The 20,320-nt window shown below is 38.2% G+C and overlaps 1 protein-coding gene across 1 annotated transcript; it reads left to right on the forward strand.

Annotated features, from left to right (window-relative positions):
• The first annotated feature begins 15,102 nt into the window (after positions 1 to 15,102).
• On the forward strand, positions 15,103 to 17,105 carry LOC115999420. Its single transcript, XM_031239270.1, has 6 exons — positions 15,103 to 15,630; positions 15,739 to 16,125; positions 16,268 to 16,503; positions 16,591 to 16,764; positions 16,858 to 16,962; positions 17,045 to 17,105. Exons 1-6 carry the CDS (start codon positions 15,466 to 15,468, stop codon positions 17,103 to 17,105), a joined length of 1,128 nt encoding a protein of 375 aa, XP_031095130.1. The 5' UTR covers positions 15,103 to 15,465.
• Positions 17,106 to 20,320: the final 3,215 nt, after the last annotated feature.

The following is a 20,320-nucleotide window of genomic DNA, read 5'->3' on the forward strand; positions in this document are numbered from 1 at the left end:
TATATATGCAGTGCAATCGAGAGGTTAGCGAGAGATAAAAACAGTAAGTAAATGCAAGAGAGATTTTTAAGTGGTTCGGCCAACCCGCCTACGTCCACTCTTCTTCCCAGAAACTCCCTGGAAGGATTGCACTAAAAACTTCCCTTTTTAGTACAATATCGAGCGCTTGAGCTTTGATCACGAAGCCCGCCTCAAGCCTCAGGTTTTTCGCCCCGCTTCTGTTACTCACCTCTCGGCACTTGACCTTTGATCACCAAGCCGGTCAAGCCTCAGGATCTTCACAAGACGCTCCCAGGTTACTCCCCTCTCCAAGGTCTTTCTCCCCGCTTCCAGCTACTCCACCTCTCGAGCACTTGACCTTTGATCACCAAGCCCGCGTCAAGCCTCAGGTTTCTTTCACTCGGACAGCTGCCAGGTTACTCCACCTCTCTTGCTTAATCCAAAGCAAGGTGTTTTTGGTTGTCACAGTTGAATGTAACAGGACTCCAATCTGACCACAAGCTATCGTTGAATCAACTTCGATGTAGAGCAGCTTCGGTCACCTTCTGGATGTATAACAGTTTAAGCTTTGTAACTCTCTTAAACACTAAGATGTGTTTTCTCGCTGTTTTGAATATCAGGATGATATTCCAAGTTAAGCACTTGCACTTGAACGTTTTAGACAGACACTTCTTAAGAATTTCGAACCCCCTTTTTTGTGTCTTTCACGTCCTTTTATATGAGAGTAGAGGAATAATTCCGTTGGAGGGAAAATTATTCCGTTTGAAATTTGTCTCCCATGCTGATCATGGGTCTTGCATATTTTCAGCATATTTCATGGAGTGGTGATCTTGTAACTTGAACCTCTTTGTCTTGTAGTGAATATTCCATAGTTCACTTTCTTGAGTCCATGCTCCACTTTCGTCTTTTGGTAAAAGTTACTCTTTTATATTCCCATTATTCCTTGTTGTAGGGAATCAGACCACTTCAGCATTGGTGCACCTTTTGACCGTTTGTGGTGGAAATCTGACGTGTCATCCATTTCCGCCCATTTTGAAATCTTCACGTTCGGCACCTCTTCATTATTCCATCTCCATGATATTCTTCTTTTCCAAACTTTAAGTATGCTACCGTCATTCAGCTTTGTTGGAGAATTGTTAGTGTATCGAGACCAAGGTTGATATCTTGATTGCTTGATGTCTCGTAATATCGAGGGTCTATCTCTCGAACTCTGTTTATGTCTCGAACTGGATAACTGTATCGAGAGGTCCTACCTCTCGAACTCTGCTTATGTCTCGAGACTTAGTTGATGTCTCGCAGACCCTTATTCCTCCAGTGTTGTCCCATGCTTCTTCTGATCTGTCTATATGATTACAACACGAGACTTCTAAGATGTTCAAACAAATTTACCTCAAGCTTAAATATTTTCCGAGTTGAGCTCAAAGTTACTCGGTTGTATTTTCGCTCTTGGTTTACTTGTCGAACTTACAGCGTTTTGCCTATGCGTCGAGACTCGGGGATTTCTACTTAACAGTTGGTATCATCAAAACCTATTACATGATGTTCCTAACAGAAGCTGGTGTAGCTCGAGCAGAGCTGCAAGCAAGAGGGCTGAATTAGCCGAGATGCGAGCAGAGCTTCGAGCCTTCCAATATTCCAGTGAACTTCGACAGGATGTGATGAAAGCCATACTCGATGACCTGTCGAACCAAGTGCCTGCCGAACTTCAAGCAATCTTCGAAGGTATGTCCATCCTTCTTTCCCGTGCTGATGATGCCAACAAGGGGGAAAATAAAGGGAAAAAGAAGGGGGAAAATACAACAGGCAAGAAAAGGGCAGCAAGTGAACCAGCTGGACCACCTCCAAAAATACCAAGAATCATGAGCAAAGCAGTGGAGGATGCTAAACAGGCAGAAAACCTAAGGGTCCAGCGTACACTGGAAATGGAGAAAAGGAGAGAAGAGGACAGAGAAAGAAGAAGAAAAAGACAAGAACAACAGTCAGAAAAAGAAAGGAAAATAGATCTTCTCATGACAAGCTTTAAGTTTGGGAACAGAGAAGACACTGAACAAATTTTGACCCTGGAGATATTCAAGCTTCTGAAAACCACTGGGATATCTACACACAGCAATATGTCTCCAGAAGAATGCATTGCCTGGTGGAAAGATGGAGTAATTGATGGTGAGTTCGTGGGGGAAGCCTACAGGAACTACAGGCATCTAGATGTCACAGATGAATACATAAGCCTGGTAAATCCGAAAGACCCCATCAAGACACGAGAAGCCATTAACAAGAAGAGGAAAGCCAACAAGAAGTAAGCTCTCGTGGTCCAAACTCCATCTTATTTCAATGTATTGATGTCTATGTTGTTCTTGGTCTTATTTCTTTTAAACTTTTCTACTAAAACTCTGCTTTGTAAACATTTCCTTTTATAATCATATATATATCTTTTGCTGGGGGTGTTGCGTGAGTTCTATTATTCATGTTTTAGTAGAGTATTTGTCAAACTTACCATATGCGCTGAAAAATAAAATCTATGGTAATTCTTTCTATCAAATCAGCCATATAGAGTAAGTATAAGTGTTGGCATCATCAAAAAGGGGGAAATTGTTAGGAACATCATGTAATAGGTTTTGATGATACCAACTGTTAAGTAGAAATCCCCAAGTCTCGATGCATAGGCAAAAACGCTGTAAGTTCGACAAGTAAACCAAGAGCGAAAATACAACCGGGTAACTTTGAGCTCAACTCGGAAAATATTTAAGCTTGAGGGAAATTTGTTTGAACATCTTAGAAGTCTCGTGTGTTGTAATCATATAGACAGATCAGAAGAAAGCATGGGACAACACTGGAGGAATAAGGGTCTGCGAGACATCAACTAAGTCTCGAGACATAAGCAGAGTTCGAGAGGTAGGACCTCTCGATACAGTTATCCAGTTCGAGACATAAACAGAGTTCGAGAGATAGACCTCTCGATATTTGAGTTCGAGACATTAAGCAATCAAGATATCAACCTTGGTCTCGATACACTAACAATTCTCCAACAAAGCTGAATGACGGTCATACTTAAAGTTTGGAGAAGAAGAATATCATGGAGATGGAATAATGAAGAGGTGCCGAACGTGAAGATTTCAAAATGGGCGGAAATGGATGACACGTCAGATTTCCACCACAAACGGTCAAAAGGTGCACCAATGCTGAAGTGGTCTGATTCCCTACAAACAAGGAATAATGGGAATATAAAAAGAGTAACTTTTACCAAAAGACGAAAGTGGAGCATGGACTCAAGAAAAGTGAACTATGGAACATTCACTACAAGACAAAGAGGTTCAAGTTACAAGATCACCACTCCATGAAATATGCTGAAAATATGCAAGACCCATGATCAGCATGGGAGACAAATTTCAAACGGAATAATTTTCCCTCTAACGGAATTATTCCTCAACTCTCATATAAAAAGGACGTGAAGACATGAAAAAAAATAAGAGGCAAGAAAATTCGAAAGAGGTGTCTGACTAAAACGTTCAAGTGCAAGTGCTAAATTTGGAATATCATCCTGATATTCAAAACAGCGAGAAAACACATCTTAGTGTTTAAGAGAGTTACAAAGCTTAAACTGTTATACATCTAGAAGGTGACCGAAGCTGCTCTACATCGAAGTTGATTCAACGATAGCTTGTGGTCAGATTGGAGTCTGTTACATTCAACTGTGACAACCAAAAACACCTTGCTTTGGATTAAGCAAGAGAGGTGGAGTAACCTGGCAGCTGTCCGAGTGAAAGAAACCTGAGGCTTGACGTGGGCTTGGTGATCAAAGGTTAAGTGCTCGAGAGGTGGAGTAGCTGGAAGCGGGGAGAAAGACCTTGGAGAGGCGGANGAAAGAAACCTGAGGCTTGACGTGGGCTTGGTGATCAAAGGTTAAGTGCTCGAGAGGTGGAGTAGCTGGAAGCGGGGAGAAAGACCTTGGAGAGGCGGAGTAACCTGGGAGCTGTCTTGTGAAGATCCTGAGGCTTGAGGCGGGCTTGGTGATCAAAGCTCAAGTGCTCGATAGGTGGAGTAACAAGAAGCGGGGCGATAAACCTGAGGCTTGAGGCGGGCTTCGTGATCAAAGCTCAAGCGCTCGACATTGTACTAAAAAGGGAAGTTTTTAGTGCAATCCTTCCAGGGAGTTTCTGGAAGAAGAGTGGACGTAGGCGGGTTGGCCGAACCACTTAAAAATCTCTCTTGCATTTACTTACTGCTTTTATCTCTCGCTAACCTCTCGATTGCACTACATATAAACACACCTCTCGAACTAACTCAACCTCGTGTTAACTAAAAGGGGATAACATTTCCGCTGCGCATAAAACTTTGTCTTCACCTCGTGAGGTATCGAACCTAAACATCCCAAGTTCAATACACACGAGAGGTCGAAAAGATTTGCAAAATCTTATACAAGTCTATTCACCCCCCCCTCTAGACTTGTACCTCATCCCCTTGGGACCAACACTCCCCCACACTAGAACTTTTGCTTGTCCTCAAGCAATTACCAAGGACAATCCACTTTCCAAGCAATGAAACTGATCACACTTCCTCCCTGCACAACCAAACATACCACCAACCATCTCATACAACCTAACCTGCTTCAAGAATCATCTCAGAATCACAAGTGAGTTCCCCTCTCAGGCCACTAACCGGGCACCAGAATTAAGGTAGATTAGGACCCTGTATGCACATGTACTCAGTTGAGATTATACAGAACTTGGCTTAAGATGAGATCCCATAGATTTGCCCTTCATACTCCCATAGATCAACTCTAAAACTGCATGCTAAGATCAAGTAGGTCTTTATTCGGCTTGTAATGGGGCTAAGGGTGAGTGGCTAACAAAGAAGGGGTATGGAAAAATGAACAAATGAGAGAATTTCACACCTATTCACAACTTAATCTAGAAGAGATACTACAAGTATGGACAATGGAGCAAACTACAATTGAGAACATAAGAACACTCTAAAATAGTGGGGTTTGACACAACTTTTCTAGCAACATGAACCATTTGCACTTTTATTCATCTTTTTTTCTTTTCTTTTCTTTCACAAATTTTTCATTACTTCCAAACTTTTTCTCAAACAACAATTTTTCTTTTCTTTTCTTTCAATCGTTCTTTTCTTTTCTACCATCAAACAACTTTCTTTTCTTCAAAACAAAACAACCAACTGATTACTTTCACCAAACCCCACACTAGGACAAAGATAACAAGAGTAGTTCTAACAAGAATAAGCTCCAAAAAGAAATCTCTTCTAAATTAAAGAACAAATGCTGCATTCTCTCTACGGGTGGATGGAAATATATGGCTAAAGGCTAAGGGTTAAATAACATGGGTAAACAAGAAAAACAATAACAAAGACGGGTGAAGTGCTTAGCACTTATTAAACAAAAACAAGGCTCAAAAGGGGACAACTAGGGAAAACAATTATAATAAAGGGTAGGTTTAAAGGCTTGGGCTAACAACAATGGCCTAAATCACTTCAAAGCATGCAAATTATAGACTTCACTATGAGAGCACTGAGACAAGCTATGACAAGACAAATATCACCGGAATCCCACATAAGCCTTCACTAGCAATGCATAACACACAAGGGGAACATTTAGGTTAGAGGTTAACCCAATTATTGGCAAGAGACTGAATTAAACACAAGCTCAACCTCGAATCATCCCTGACAAGCTAGGCTGCACAAGAACCACCAAATCAAACCACCAACCAGCAGAGAGGAAAGTGGTCACAGCCACAAAGCAAAGAAAATAGACTATCCACAGTGTTGCACATTGAGTCCTTCAAGCAAAGTTCACCAAAAATTTTATTTTCAAACCATAAATAGCACTCCCCACACTAAAACGTGGACATCGTCCTCGATGGACAAACAATTAAGCACAATAGAGGGGATACACAGAATAAAATCAATAATGAAACACAAATTCAAAACTAATAGAGAGAGAAATTAAAAAATCGAGTTAGGAAACTGAACCTTGAAGTCTTGATGCAATGAAGAAAAATGGAAGAAAAAAAAACTTTAGAACCTGAGGAAAACAACAATAGTGCACACAAGGAAGTGGGGAAAAAATAGCAAAAATTTATTTATTTTTTTTTTATTTTTTTTTACTGTTGGGGTCATGGCCGTGACCCAGAGCTCTCTATAAGCAAAAACGTACTGGAAGCGGCGGAAAAGGTTACGGGCGGGGTCATGGCCGTGATGTTGGCCGTGACCCCGAGCTCTCCATATGCAAAAAGTCCGTTTTTCGCGCCAAAGGCCTATTTTCACCTGTAGATCGATCCAAAACATCCCCAAAGCACTCCAATACCTAAACACATCATAAACACTCAATTTCCAAACATTCCCCACTCTCTTAGAAGTAAAATAAATCAATTCTCACTCAAATATTCCCTTACCAAACCTCTTGAAAACCAAATAAAGACTAAAATCTAAAATCTAACTAAAGCAAAATAAATTAAATGCAATAAAACAAAATGCAAGAAAGTAAAGGATAACATGGGGTGCCTCCCATGAAGCGCTAAGTTTACTGTCGTCAGCTCGACTCAACCTCTCAAGATCAACCATCATTGAATTGAACAAAGAACATCTCATCCTTCCTAGCAAATTTTTCTTCAAGATAGTGCCTCAAATGGTGGTCATCAATGAATTCCTTTCTACACAAGTCCACCACCAGAAAACTCAAACACTGTTCCTTCATGAACTCAAAGTTCAAGCACACACTTGCACCAAATCCATTCTTATTTTCCCCTTGATTTTCCTTTCCTTGAGCAAGTAGGGAAAACCTTGGGTCTTCTTTATGCACTAAGATGAAGTAAGAATCCTTGGACATGAAAATTGGCCAATGGGGGCCTCCACATTCAAAAACATTGACACCTCCCGGTTCCCAAGTTAGTCTAAAGTTCTCACCTAAGGGAGTGTCATCAAATGAAAGACATGCCTCGTTTGTGCCACCAAATTCATCAACAATATCATTCTTGAGCACTTCTTCACTTGGACCATCTTTAAGCTGCTCTTTATCACCATTCCCTTGCAACTCCACACTGTCTTCCCAATTCAAAGACTCCATTTCAATTTCATCATTCACTTTCTCATCTCCATCAGCTTCATCCTCCATCTCCTCTGCATCACCACCTTTACTTGGCGTGAACAACTCATGTATAACATCTTCATAAGGAATTGAAACTTGAATGGGTTCTTGAGTTGTCAAGCCTTTTCCTTGAGCCTTAAGATCTTCCAATTGAGCTTGTAACATGTTCATTTGAATGATTAAGTTATACATCATGGACCTCATCATCTCCTCATCAATAGGTTGGTTTGCTCGTGGAGGTTCTTGATAGGATGGCTCTTGAGGTTCCCATTGATCATTGGCATGTTCTTCCTCACTTTGTCTCATGGGATATCCACCATCCTCAGTGTCATCATCAGGTACAATAGTGACTCCCCAACGCTTAGCTATTGCTAAGGTTTCCTCATCAATAGGTTTGCTTGCTTGTGGAGGTTTTTGATAAAATGGCTCTTGAGGTTCCAATTGATCATTGGCATATTCTTCCTCACTTTGTCTCATGGGATATCCACCATCCTCAGTGTCATCATCAGGTACAATAGTGACTCCCCAACGCCTAGCTATTGCTAAGGTTTCCTCATCAATAGGTTTGCTTGTGTAACCCCTCGTCTATTTCGATAAGTTTGAGGTTCAGAAAATATGTCTTTAAGCTATGACATTCATAAGATAAGTGACCGATGCTTCAAAATAATTTTTTTTAAGGAAGTATAGTTGTTATTAAGTTGCGATCGTTCGTGCCGGTCACGAACCGTAAAATTTTAGGAGCTGGTATTCGGACCCGATTAGCCTAGGAAATGGATTATTAGACACCATATTATTATTCTTGAACTTCCTATTCAATTAAATCAGCCCATAGCAGCGAAAATTTATTTTGATCGTACATCGCTAAAATTTCGCGGTGTACCGAACCTAGCCCAATTTTGAGGGTTAGTCTGGAATAAATTTTTGGTTTCGAGAATTATTCTATCCAGATTATTTTCTACCGAAACTTTATCTGTTTGGACCCCAACTGATAAGTTTGAAAATACTTCATTATTTTATTCTATTTTTTTTTTCCCATAAAAACATCTTACCTCAAAAGGAAGAATACCCAAAGCCAATTTATTCCATTTGTTCTTCTTCTTCTTCTTCCTTGGCCGAATTTCAAAAGAGAGAAAGAGAGGTGACTTCCACCATTTTCCTCCATTAAAACCATAGCCAAGCTTGTACACAACTCTCCAATTTGTTCGGTAAGATTTCAATATTATTCGGTTAAAAAGTCTTGATTTCTTCCCTAGAACTTGATTGTAGGTAAAGATTTCTTAAATATGTTGTTATGGTGGTGTATTCTACCTACGGTTTTTCGGTGAAACTTGGGGATAAAGGTTCAAGACTACTTTTACGGTGATATTACACACTTGTGAGGTAAGGAATTCCCTTAAGTTGGAATTAGTCACTTGAATTTGGATAATTGATTTTAGTTGAAATATGGTGTTTTTGGAGCTTTGGGAATATTTTCGTATACAAGTTCATAGCTTGGATATGCTTGTATATGTTGTATTTATGTCTATATAAGCTTATACTTGTGGAAATAGAGAAAGGAAATCAGGTCAGATTTCTGTCAGTAACTTCCGTGAATTTCTGGGAAAAATTGGTAAATTATTTTGGTCCAATTTTTTTTATACATGTATTTCTATAAGTGTAGAAGCCGCATATAAACTTTCATAATTTTTGGAGTAGCATAAGTATGGTTTTCGGAATTTTTCCCAAAACTGGTCCAGAGAAGGAAAAATGCTGGACAGCACACTGCCAAGGGCAAAAATGGAATTTTCTGTGTAAATTCGTGAACCTAGGTGACCAAAACTTTTTATGAACATTAAGTACTATGAGTTAGGGTTCTACCATAAATATTTCAAGTGAAAAAGAGTTCGGGAACTATTTTTACCGGCTCAATCTTTCGGACTGCACAAAACTGTAATTTCTGGACAGAAACTGTCAAAATCAATTTTGACAAAAATATTTTTTTTGTAACAAAACTAGTGACGAAATTTTGGGATGTCACAACCATATTTGGATGAAATAAATTATTTTGAAAATACTATTTGATTCCAGGAAAGAAAAAGAAAAATGTTTTCAAACCCTTAGTTTCTGGAATAAGGTGGGGACCTTCGGGAAGGCTTAAACGCCACGGCCCGGGGTTGGAATAAGGTTGGACCTATGGGAGGGCTGGAGTGCCATGGCCCTAGGTTGGGATAAGGAGACCGACGGGAAGGCAGGGAAATGCCACTGCCCAAGGTTTGAGAAGGAGAATTGAGAAATGTTCAAAGTGCTTACTCAGGGGAAACTAAGTGGAAAATTTTTGAGTATGAAAATTATTGTTACTCTGAGCCGCGGTTCAGATTATTATAAATATTAGAGCTGCGGTTCTATTTGCAAATGATGAAATTCCTGGAAATGTGAAATTTTGCAAACTTGTCTGAAAAAGGCATGAAAATTATTTTGAGTGGCAAGTTATGACTTCATTCTTATTTGAGAAAAGCTTTATATGATTTAACGTTTATACGATATTATACTATCTATAAATCGTTTCGTTACAGGCAGATTTTCAAATCATGGTAAAACTTTATAAAGCTTTTAGATTATCTATGTTTTCAAACCTTTGTCTACTTTTAAGTGACAAATGGATTTCCTTGCTTAGCCGTCGTGCTAACTACACTTCGTTGTGTTCTTAACAGATGTCTAGGGTAGGCTCGTGTAGCCCACCTGACTCGGATCCTTCCGAGTTGGAGTTCCCTATCTACGATCATGATGATTATGTACAGTACTTAGTTGATGTCAACCCGTATGCTCCTGGATTCGCTCCTGACTCTCCAGCTCCGGCTTATGTTCCTGCTATTCCTTCCCCACCGTACAGTCCTCCTCCGACTTACCCAACTACACCCTCTCGTATCCCGGTTCGCAGTAGCCAGCCAAATTTTCTGGATGGGGCCAGGTCTAGGTTTGGGTCTTTTCCGGTAGAGGTGTTGGAAGGGAGTGATCCCTTAGAATTTGTTGTCTTTTATCCCTGTCCGTGGAATCTCGCTCCTTCGGAACATTGGGATGAGTGGTCCATGATGTACACTCCTAGTTACTTCCTGGATCATCTCACCTGGGTTGCGGGCAACTGGCATCTTGTATGGGGGACGTACTCCGAACCGGAGTACCGCCCCTTAGAAGAGGATGACTGATTAGAAAGGTTATGGGAGGAACCCTTTTTTTTTTGTGTACATGTATCTTTTGTAGCCATGATGAACTTAGCTGGCTAGTAAGTTGTAATTAAACTCTTGGATATATTCTGGTAGTTAGTGTAGCTACCCCTTTTGCTCACCTATATATATATGTATGAAGATATGTTGGGTAATGATGATGATGATGTGAAATAGTTTTCTTGTTAGCCTGTGCACCTAGAGTGAACTCTGTCTGGTCTTGGCTGGGTTTAGTCTAGGTGTGGCGGTAACTACTCCGGATGTACGGTATAGCCGAGCCGGGGTGTTACAGCTTGCTTGTGGAGGTTTTTGATAAAATGGCTCTTGAGGTTCCCATTGATCATTGGCATATTCATCCTCACTTGGTCTCATGGGATATCCACCATCCTCAATGTCATCATCAGGTACAATAGTGACTCCCCAATGCCTAGCTATTGCTAAGGTTTCCTCATCAATAGGTTTGCTTGCTTGTGGAGGTTTTTGATAAAATGGCTCTTGATGTTCTTGATGTACAGGTACTTGAACTTGGCCTGGATATCGAAAGTTAGGATCAAAGATGTAGCATCTTTTAACTTCATGTGATCCTCCACATATGGCACACCAAAGAGGTTGTGGCATGAACATTGGTGGCGCACCTCCTTGAAAAACTTCTTTATTCATATTGGCACCAAACTCTTGAGGGAAAGATTGGTACTTCTGAGGATGTGGTGGGTAAGGATTTTGGTAGTGTGGATTGAAATCTTGTGAAGGTTGTGGGTATGGATGTTGGTAGTTTGGAGTGTATTGAGAGTATGAGTTTTGGGAGTGGAATTGTGGTGGACGGAAAGTTTGGGATTGAGCATCATAGTAATGGGTATGAGGTGGGGCTTGAGTTGGAAAAAGATTTCCATATCCATCATGTTGGTTGCCCTCATAAGATTGACAACCGTAGTATCCTCCTTGATCCATCATGGGAATCTCTTTCAATCAAATCAAAAGATATAGACTTGCAGGCACATTAGCAAAATTTTTCTTTTTTTTGTTATTTTTTTTTTCTTTTTGTGATAAAAACTTGATCTCCTAAAATTCATTAACTCTAATGCTAGTAATAAATTAATCACACAATCAAAACCAAATAAACCAATCCCCGGCAACGGCGCCAAAATGTGATGAGCACAAATGATGAGTGTAAAAAGGGTGTAATGTCGTTCCGCTGAGGATTGGGGTTATGGCACGAAATTGTGTGAATTACCAGGCACTAGAGTGTATGAATTAATAGAATCCAAGCAACAAAGACTGAATGATGTAAACGAAAGCAATTGATTAAGGTGTAACAGTATGATAAAAGTATGGGTCAGATTAGGGGGATTGTAACCTTGATGTTCTAATAAGCTCAGGATTAGGGAAAGAATAATTAACCAAGGGATATATGGGCAATGCACAAAAGAGTTCTACTCAGCTACTTTCGTAATCAATAAGAGAATTAGGCTAAGATTGCCCCACTGTCGTGATGCATCAATCATAACCTTAAGCACCTAAGCATTGTAAGCCCCCAAAATTACCTCTACTTTCATAGCAAGAAAATTAGGTTGAAATTGGTAAGGCTCGAGGTCTCCACCCAACTGTCGTTGTGATGAATCCCTCTCCTAGACTAGCAATTAATTCTGGCCACAAACCAATAACTAGTGCAAAGAAATCCCCAAATCAACATAAACCCTAGGTAAAAGATTCCATCCCTTTATGCAAATAATCATAAATCAAACATCAAGATTAACAATGGATCCCTAATCCAAACCCATAAACGAATTACTCCTGCATGATGGAAGTAAACAAAGCAAAATAATAATTAACCATAAACATTGCAAGAAATATAAAGAGAAGAGAACCTTAACTGATAAAGAACAAATCCAACTTCAATCCGAGATTCCAAGCTTGAAATTAAATAATCTAATGTAAAACTAATCTAAACTATTCTAGGGAAATATAAAGAGAATAAACTAAAACTAGCTAGGGTTCAGAACTCTGTAAGGGAACCTCCTTAACTTGTAGAGAATATGTAGAATATATAGGAGATAGATGGGCCTTGGCCCATTAGAAAACTTCTAATTCTTTTCCAATTCTTATTCTTGTTTCCTATTCTTCTTGATAATTTTCTTTTCTTCCAAAACTTGTCCAAACTGCTCCAAAATTCTTCCTTTGCTGCTCCTTGTGGATAATTCAACTCTTGGGATAATATAACACACAAACAATTCTCAATTTCATTAGAATAAGGAAAATAAGCATTAAAACAACTAAAATAAGGGGTGAATTATTGTACATAATAGTAGATATCAATACTACTAAAGGGGCTAAGGCATGCCCTATTTGTGAAGCTGAAACAGATGATCTTTTGCTAAATAATAGTAAGAAAAATGTGTTCATGAGTCATCGAACCTTTCTACCTATTGACCATCCTTATAGAAAGAAGAAAAAAAGTTTTCAATGGAAAATTTGAGACTAGAGTGGCTCGCTCACCATTATCAAGGGATGTCATTTATGAAAGAGTCAAAAACATTGATAATGTGTTGGGAAAAACTTCAAAAACAAGTCAGAAGGGTATTTGGAAAAAGAGGTCTATATTCTGGGATTTACCATATTGGGAGCACTTATCTGTTAGACATTGTCTTAATATAATGCATGTAGAGAAAAATATTTGTGATAGCTTTATCGGGACATTGTTGAATATTCCAGGTAAGACGAAAGATGGTATTAAAGCTAGAAAAGATATGGTTGAAATGGGGATAAGGGATTAGTTAGCACCACAAGAATCTAGAAAGAGGGCATACTTACCTCCAACTTGTTATACTTTGTCTAAAAAGGAGAAAACAAGTTTTTGTAGCTGTCTGAATGGTATTAAGGTTCCTTCCGGCTATTCATCTAATATTAAAAAACTTGTTTCAATGAAGGACCTTAAATTGGTTGGTATGAAATCTCATGATTGCCATGTGTTAATGCAACATATGTTACCTGTTGTAGAGGCATATACCAAACCATGTTAGACAAACCATTACCAAACTTTGTTACATTTTCAATGCCATTAGTAGTAAAGTTGTTGATCCAAATGTGTTAGATTCGTTGCAAGCTGATGTGATAGTACCTTTATATCAATTTGAAATGCATTTCCCCCCATCATTTTTTGATGTTATGGTGCATTTAACAGTTCACTTGGTGTGGGAAATTAAAATGTGTGGTCCTGTATTTTTAAGGTATATGTATCCATTTGAGAGATATATGAGAATTTTGAAAGGATATGTGAGAAATCGATATCGGCCAGAAGGGATTATAATTGAAGCTTATGGCGCTGAAGAAGTCATTGATTTTTGTACTGATTATTTGTCTAATGTTGAGTCCATTGGTGTTTTTAAATCACGTCATGAAGGAAAACTCACAGGAAAAGGTACCATTGGGTATAAAGCTATTCTACCAAGTGCAAAAATGCGAAATCAGGCTCATCATCTCGTACTACAGCACCTTTCTGAGGTTTATCCATACTTGGATCAACACATGTCTATTATGAGGAAACAAAATCCTTCTAAGGGTGAAAGATGGATAACAAATGAACACAATAACACTTTTATCAGCTGGTTTAAAGATACAGTGTTCCAAGAGTTATCTCAAGTGTCCAATAATATCAGTGAAACCATTCGATGGTTAGCGTGGGGCCCTGGTGTTCTTGTGGACCCTTATGAAGGATATGATATTAATGGGTATACGTTTTACACAAAATGTCGAGATGAAAAAAGTGTGGTGCAAAACAGTGGAGTGACATTAGTAGCACTATCAAGAGACTATTCTACTGCTAAAGATACTAACCCGGTAGATGCTGCTTTGTCATACTATGGAGTCATTGAAGAAATTTGGGAACTTGATTATAAGGTGTTTAAGATTCCTCTATTCCGATGTTCTTGGGTTGATAACAGACGAGGTGTCCGAGTAGATGATATGAGTTTTACCTTAGTTAATCTTGGTAGACTGGATATCGTGATGAACCGTTTATACTTGCATCTCAAGCTAAACAAGCCTTCTATGTTTCTGATACAATTGATAGTAAGTGGTCAATTGTCTTGCAAGGGAAAAGAAGTATTGTTGGTGTTGGTGATGTTGAGGATGAAGAAGAATATGACCACTTTGATGAAATCCCACCATTTTCTATTGGTATTCAATCTGTGGCTTTAGGTGAAGATAACATTGATACCAGTTACATGCATACTGATCATGGAGAAGGATTGTGGGTTGACCATCCGATAGTATAATTTCTAAAATGTAATATAATCTTATTTGTTATATATATATATATATATATATATATATATATATATGTTTTTATAACAATATAATTTCTAATAATATTGTTATCTTATGAATGTGCAGGTATATAAATATCCATGGCCGACCCTACAGAGCCCATAGAGCATAGAAGGCCTGTTAGAACAAGAGGACTTACAGTTTGTGGGAAAATGAAAAAGAAAAAGCCAGTTGATAGGCTATTAGAAATTGAGTTTGATGATTCATGTAGGCCTATTGGCCCAAATGCAAAGGAGTTCTCAAACTACCTGGGCAGTTTGGTTCGTCATCACGTGGATATTAATATCACAGATTGGCCTCACGTCCCCCACGGAGTTAACGAACAAATTTGGCATTATCTTAATGTAATAAGCGTTAACTTTATTTAATTGATATATTGATCATTACTTCTATACATATATATATATATATATATATATGAAAAATCTAATTGCTTGCTTTTTTGTTGTCTCTAAATTCACAGAAAGAGTTTAATATCCCAAATGAAGATATAAAGAAAAATATTCTGAGGATTACGGGGTTGCGTTGGAAAGATTTCAAGACAAGATTGGTGCGGGACTTCATCAACAAAAAGCATCATAACTATAACTCTCCCATTGAGTTATATACTTTCTTGGATGAAGAAAAATGCAACATATTTCTAGAAAATCATAAAACTGAGGAGTTCCAAGTAAACTTAATAATCATGTTTTATTAGTTTTAATGCTTTATTACTATTAACATGCTATTATTTAAAACCAAATTGTATTTTAGGCCATAAGTCAGAAGTATAGGGAGTTATAAGCTCGAAATGAGCATCCTCACTACTTAGGGTCCAGAGGTTATATTGGAAAGCAGTCTGAGTGGATGTTGTCTGACCCATTGTCTTCACAATCTTCTTGCGCTTCTATTACATCGAAAATAGCAGCAAGTGATCGTAGCTTGGATTGGGTTCGAGTGTGGTCTAAAAAGTCTGAAGATGGAAGTTATTACATTCCTAACGAAAAAACAATGGGAGTGTTTGGTAAAATTGTAAGTAATACAAATACTTTAAATATATATATATATATATATATATATATATATATAATTATTTAATTAATTAATGAGAATGCTAACAATCTTCTTATGTTGCAATAGATCGAGAAGTGTGAAGAGATGTCTCAAGGATCATTCCAACCAGCCCGTCAAAATGATATATTATCAGCAGCTCTAGGCACCAATGAGCACGGTGGCTATGTGAGAGGCGTTGGAGTGCATAGCAAGAATCGGGATGTGTTTGGTATGCCTAGCCGTGGAAAATCATCTTGGGGTGTTTCAGGTGTTGATCTTGAGGCTATGGAGAAAAATCTTTATGAAAAATTGGCTGACAAAATAAGAAGAGAAACAAGGGAAGAAATGGAGGAAAAGTTTAAGGATATGCAATCTCAGCTTCAATCTTTTATGAAGAATGCACAAGCTAGTCCAAGGGTAGGCACACCGTTTTGGAGTAGTTGTCAGTCTGTTGATCCAGTGAACGAGTTTAAGGTAATATTGAATATCTTTAATATCTTGTTCAATTTAATATCTTCTAATTGTTGTTAAGCTTTTAAATTTTCTTGGCACGTAAGAAATTTCAAAAGCTCAAAATATGAGGAATTTTCAAAGTGATGATCAATATGCCATAGAGTTACAACCCACGATTGTTTCTGAAGATGTGTTGGAGCACTTGGGAGATGAATCCAAGAAGATGGTTTCATATCTAAGACACTTGCCAGCTAATTTGGACAATGTTGAGATGGAGATAGAGGACGTGGGGGAAATATTCCATCATTCAAATATGGCTGGTGTCGTGATGTTTGACGACATTAAAGACTTGCTGACAATGCAATGGCTCGATGTGTCCATAATACAAGTCTTTATAGTGTAAGTATTTTTTTTCTTTAGTCTTTAGTCTTTTATCTTTTATCTTTTATCTTTTATCATTTGATTTACTAATTATTTACATTTTAGATGTCTTTATCGGCTATGCAAAAAAATTGGAGTGCCATCAATTGGATTTGTATGCCCAAGGAAGATTTCAAAAGCTAGTATCAAAACAAATTACAACGCGGTCGTTTCTTATCTCTTGCATGCGATTGAGAAAGAGAAGGACCGGACATTTATTTCGACTCCATACCATCAAGAGTAAGAAAACTAAATTTATATTCTTTGTTATTTATATAAATTAATTGATTTATTTGTGAATTGCGTTAACGTATTTATTTTTAAATAATGTAGAAGTCGTTGGTTGCTTTTGGTCATTTGGATGAAATCAAAAGTGGTTTATGTATTAGACCCACTGCCATGTAACCGCGACCTAGAGATTAAGGCCCCATTGAGTGTGTAAGTAACTCCTAATAATATTTATTTATTATTATTAACTATTATTATTCTTTTGAATTCACCTTATGAGAGTATATAATAGGGCATTTCGGTCAACAACAAATTTGAAAGGACAAAGAGCTAAACATTTGTTAAAATGGTGAGAAATTAAGGTATATATCAAAATTGTTTTATATATTTTATAAGGTTATTAGTAATGTTTTATTGTTTAACTTTGTAATATATATACATAAAAATTTATAATTTGTAGTGTCCTACACAACCCGGTAATGTGGAGTGCGGATATTATGTCTTGCAATATATGTTTGAGATATGCACTCAATACTATGAGTTTGAAGATTTAGACTCGGTAAGTAAAATTTACTAAAACTAAAGAATTTTAAATTATATTTTATTAATGTTAAAACTAATAATTTGATAATTTTTAAATTTTTGTAGGCATTTGCGGGGTCAAAGCCCTAAATTTTTAAATTTTTGTAGGCATTTGCGGGGTCAAAGCCCTACACGGAGAATCAATTGTAGGCATTTGCGGGGTCAAAGCCCTACACGGAGAATCAAATGTAGGCATTTGCGGGGTCAAAGCCCTACACGGAGAATCAAATCAATGAAATTCGTGAAATTTGGGCTAAATACTTTTGTGAAGAATGCTTATGATGTTTTGTGTAGGTAAAGTATTAATTTAGTAGTGTTTACTTATGATGTTTTATGAAATTGTAATGATGTATGTGTTGGTACTTAGTTTTTTTTATTAATTTAGTAGTGTTTACTTTGAATTGAATAAAGTATTTTGAAAACTTTGAAGATTTGAAGTGTTGGTAAGTTAGCTTTAATTTGAATTGTTGAGAAATATTTAGAATTGAAGTGTTATTTATTGTTGAAGTTTTGAAAACCTTGAAGTAGCTTTGAGATTTGAGATTTGAGATTTGTGAACTTGTTGGATAGATGTTGAATAGATTATTGTTTTGAGAATTTATTAGCTTTGAGATTTGTGAAGCTGGTATGTTTTGATGTGTATGTGTTTAAAACTGGACAGGAATTGTAAATGCTACAGAAAATTATTTGGGGTGCACAGCAAAATAAATAGCATATTAAAAATTTTTTTTAAAAAATAACCCAGTTCCGGACGCAGCTAATATTTAAAAAATAATAATAATTTAGCTACGTCCGGAACTGCAAAAAAATAATAATTTAGCTACGTCCGGAACTGGGTAGTTCCGGACGCAGCTGGTATTTAAAAAAAAAATACAGTTGCGTCCGGAATTCCCCTGTTCCGGATGCAGCTGGTAACTATCTGTGTCCGGGGCAACTCCGGACGCAGATAGTCAATGTCCGGGGCAACTCCACGGCATATGTGTCTGGAGAACTCCGGACGCAGATAGTCCAAAACTCCGGACGCAGATGTCTGTTTCTGTACTAGTGATCATAAGTGGATACTACTCACATTAAGAGGAACTATCTCTATGGTTCATGTTTCTTTTGTTTCTTTGGGTTTGCACCAAGTGGGAGAATGTAACATTTTCTATTAATGTCACTATTAAGTGGTGCAAATCAATAGGCCATTTATGGCCACTATGTTGTGGTTTAAAGAATAGAAGTAACGGTTTCCGTTACTTAGCCTATAATGATGGCACATAGGCTATATATATTAGTATGGTCATCCCACTGCTCCTATAAACAGAAAACTACACCATCTAGTTGATTAGGAGACAAAGTGGTAGACGAAACACTCTTTACAATCCTATGATGATGACAACTATGGCTGGAGGTAAACGATCCTATTAGCTTCCGCAATGAGGTTAGATTATTACAAATATTATATTGGTACATGTTAGGAACATCATGTAATAGGTTTTGATGATACCAACTGTTAAGTAAGAATCCCCAAGTCTCGATACATAGGCAAAACAATGTAAGTTCGATAAGTAAACTAAGAGCGAAAATACAACCGGGTAATTTGAGCTCAACTCGGGAAATATTTAAGCTTAAGGTAAACTTGTTTGAACAACTTAGAAGTTTTCGTGTTGTAAGCAAACAGATAGATCAGAAGCAGGCACGAGACAACTCTGGAGGAATAAGGGTCTACGAGACATCAACTAAGTCTCGAGACACAAGCCAAGTTCGAGAGGTAAGGACCTCTCGATATACCTATCGAGTTCGAGACGTAAAGAATATTCGAGAGATAGACCTCTCGATACATGGGATTGAAACATCAAGTGGTCGAGACATCTTCTATGGTCTCGATAAACCGGCACTTCTCCAAGAGGCTGAATGTTAGTCAACATGTGCAGATAAAATACTCTAAGTTTGGAGAAGAAGAATATCATGGAGATAAAATATTGAAGAGGTGCTGAGCGGGAGGTTTCAAAATGGACGGAAGTGGATGACACGTCAGACATCCACCACAAACGGTCAAGAAGTGCACCAATCCTGAAGTGGTCAGATTCCCCAAACAAGGAATGATGGGAACATAAAAAGAGTAACTTTATCCAAAAGAAGCAAGTGAAGCATGAACTCAAGAAAGTGGAATATGGAATATTCACTACAAAACAAAAGGCTCAAGTTACAAGACCACTACTCCATGAAAAATGCTGAAATTGTGCAAAGACCCATGTTCGGCGTGGGAGACCAATTTCAAACGGAATAGTTTTCCCTCCAACGGAACTATTCTTCTACTCTCATATATAAGGACGTAAAGACACAGAAGAAACGCGGGTTTTGCGAAAGAGGTCAAGAGGTTAACAAGAGGTGTCTGATAAAAACGTTCCAGTGCAAAGTGCTTAACTTGGAATATCATCCTGATATTCAATACAACGAGAGAACACATCTTAGTGTTCGAAGAGAGTTACAAAGCTAAACTGTCATACATCCAGAAGGTGACCAAAGCTGCTCTACATCAAAGTTGATTCAACGATAGCTTGTGGTCAGATTGGAGATTGTTACATTCAACTGTGACTATCAACAACGTCTTGCTTTGGATTAAGGAAGGGAGGTGGAGTATCCTGGCTGCTGTCCGAGCGAAAGAAACCTGAGGCTTGACGCGGGCTTGGTGATCAAAGGTCAAGTGCTCGAGAGGTGGAGTAACTGGAAGCGGGGAGAAAAACCTGAGGAGAGGCGGAGTAACCTGGCTGCTGTCCGAGCGAAAGAAACCTGAGGCTTGACGCGGGCTTGGTGATCAAAGGTCAAGTGCTCGAGAGGTGGAGTAACTGGAAGCGGGGCGAAAAACCTGAGGCTTGAGGCGGGCTTGGTGATCAAAGCTCAAGCGCTCGTTATTGTACTAGAAAGGGAAGTTTTTAGTGCAATCCTTCCAGGGAGTTTCTGGAAGAAGAGTGGAAGTAGGCGGGTTGGCCGAACCACTTAA

The sequence above is a fragment of the Ipomoea triloba genome, chromosome 12, assembly GCF_003576645.1.
Source record: "Ipomoea triloba cultivar NCNSP0323 chromosome 12, ASM357664v1".
Lineage (NCBI taxonomy): Eukaryota > Viridiplantae > Streptophyta > Magnoliopsida > Solanales > Convolvulaceae > Ipomoea > Ipomoea triloba.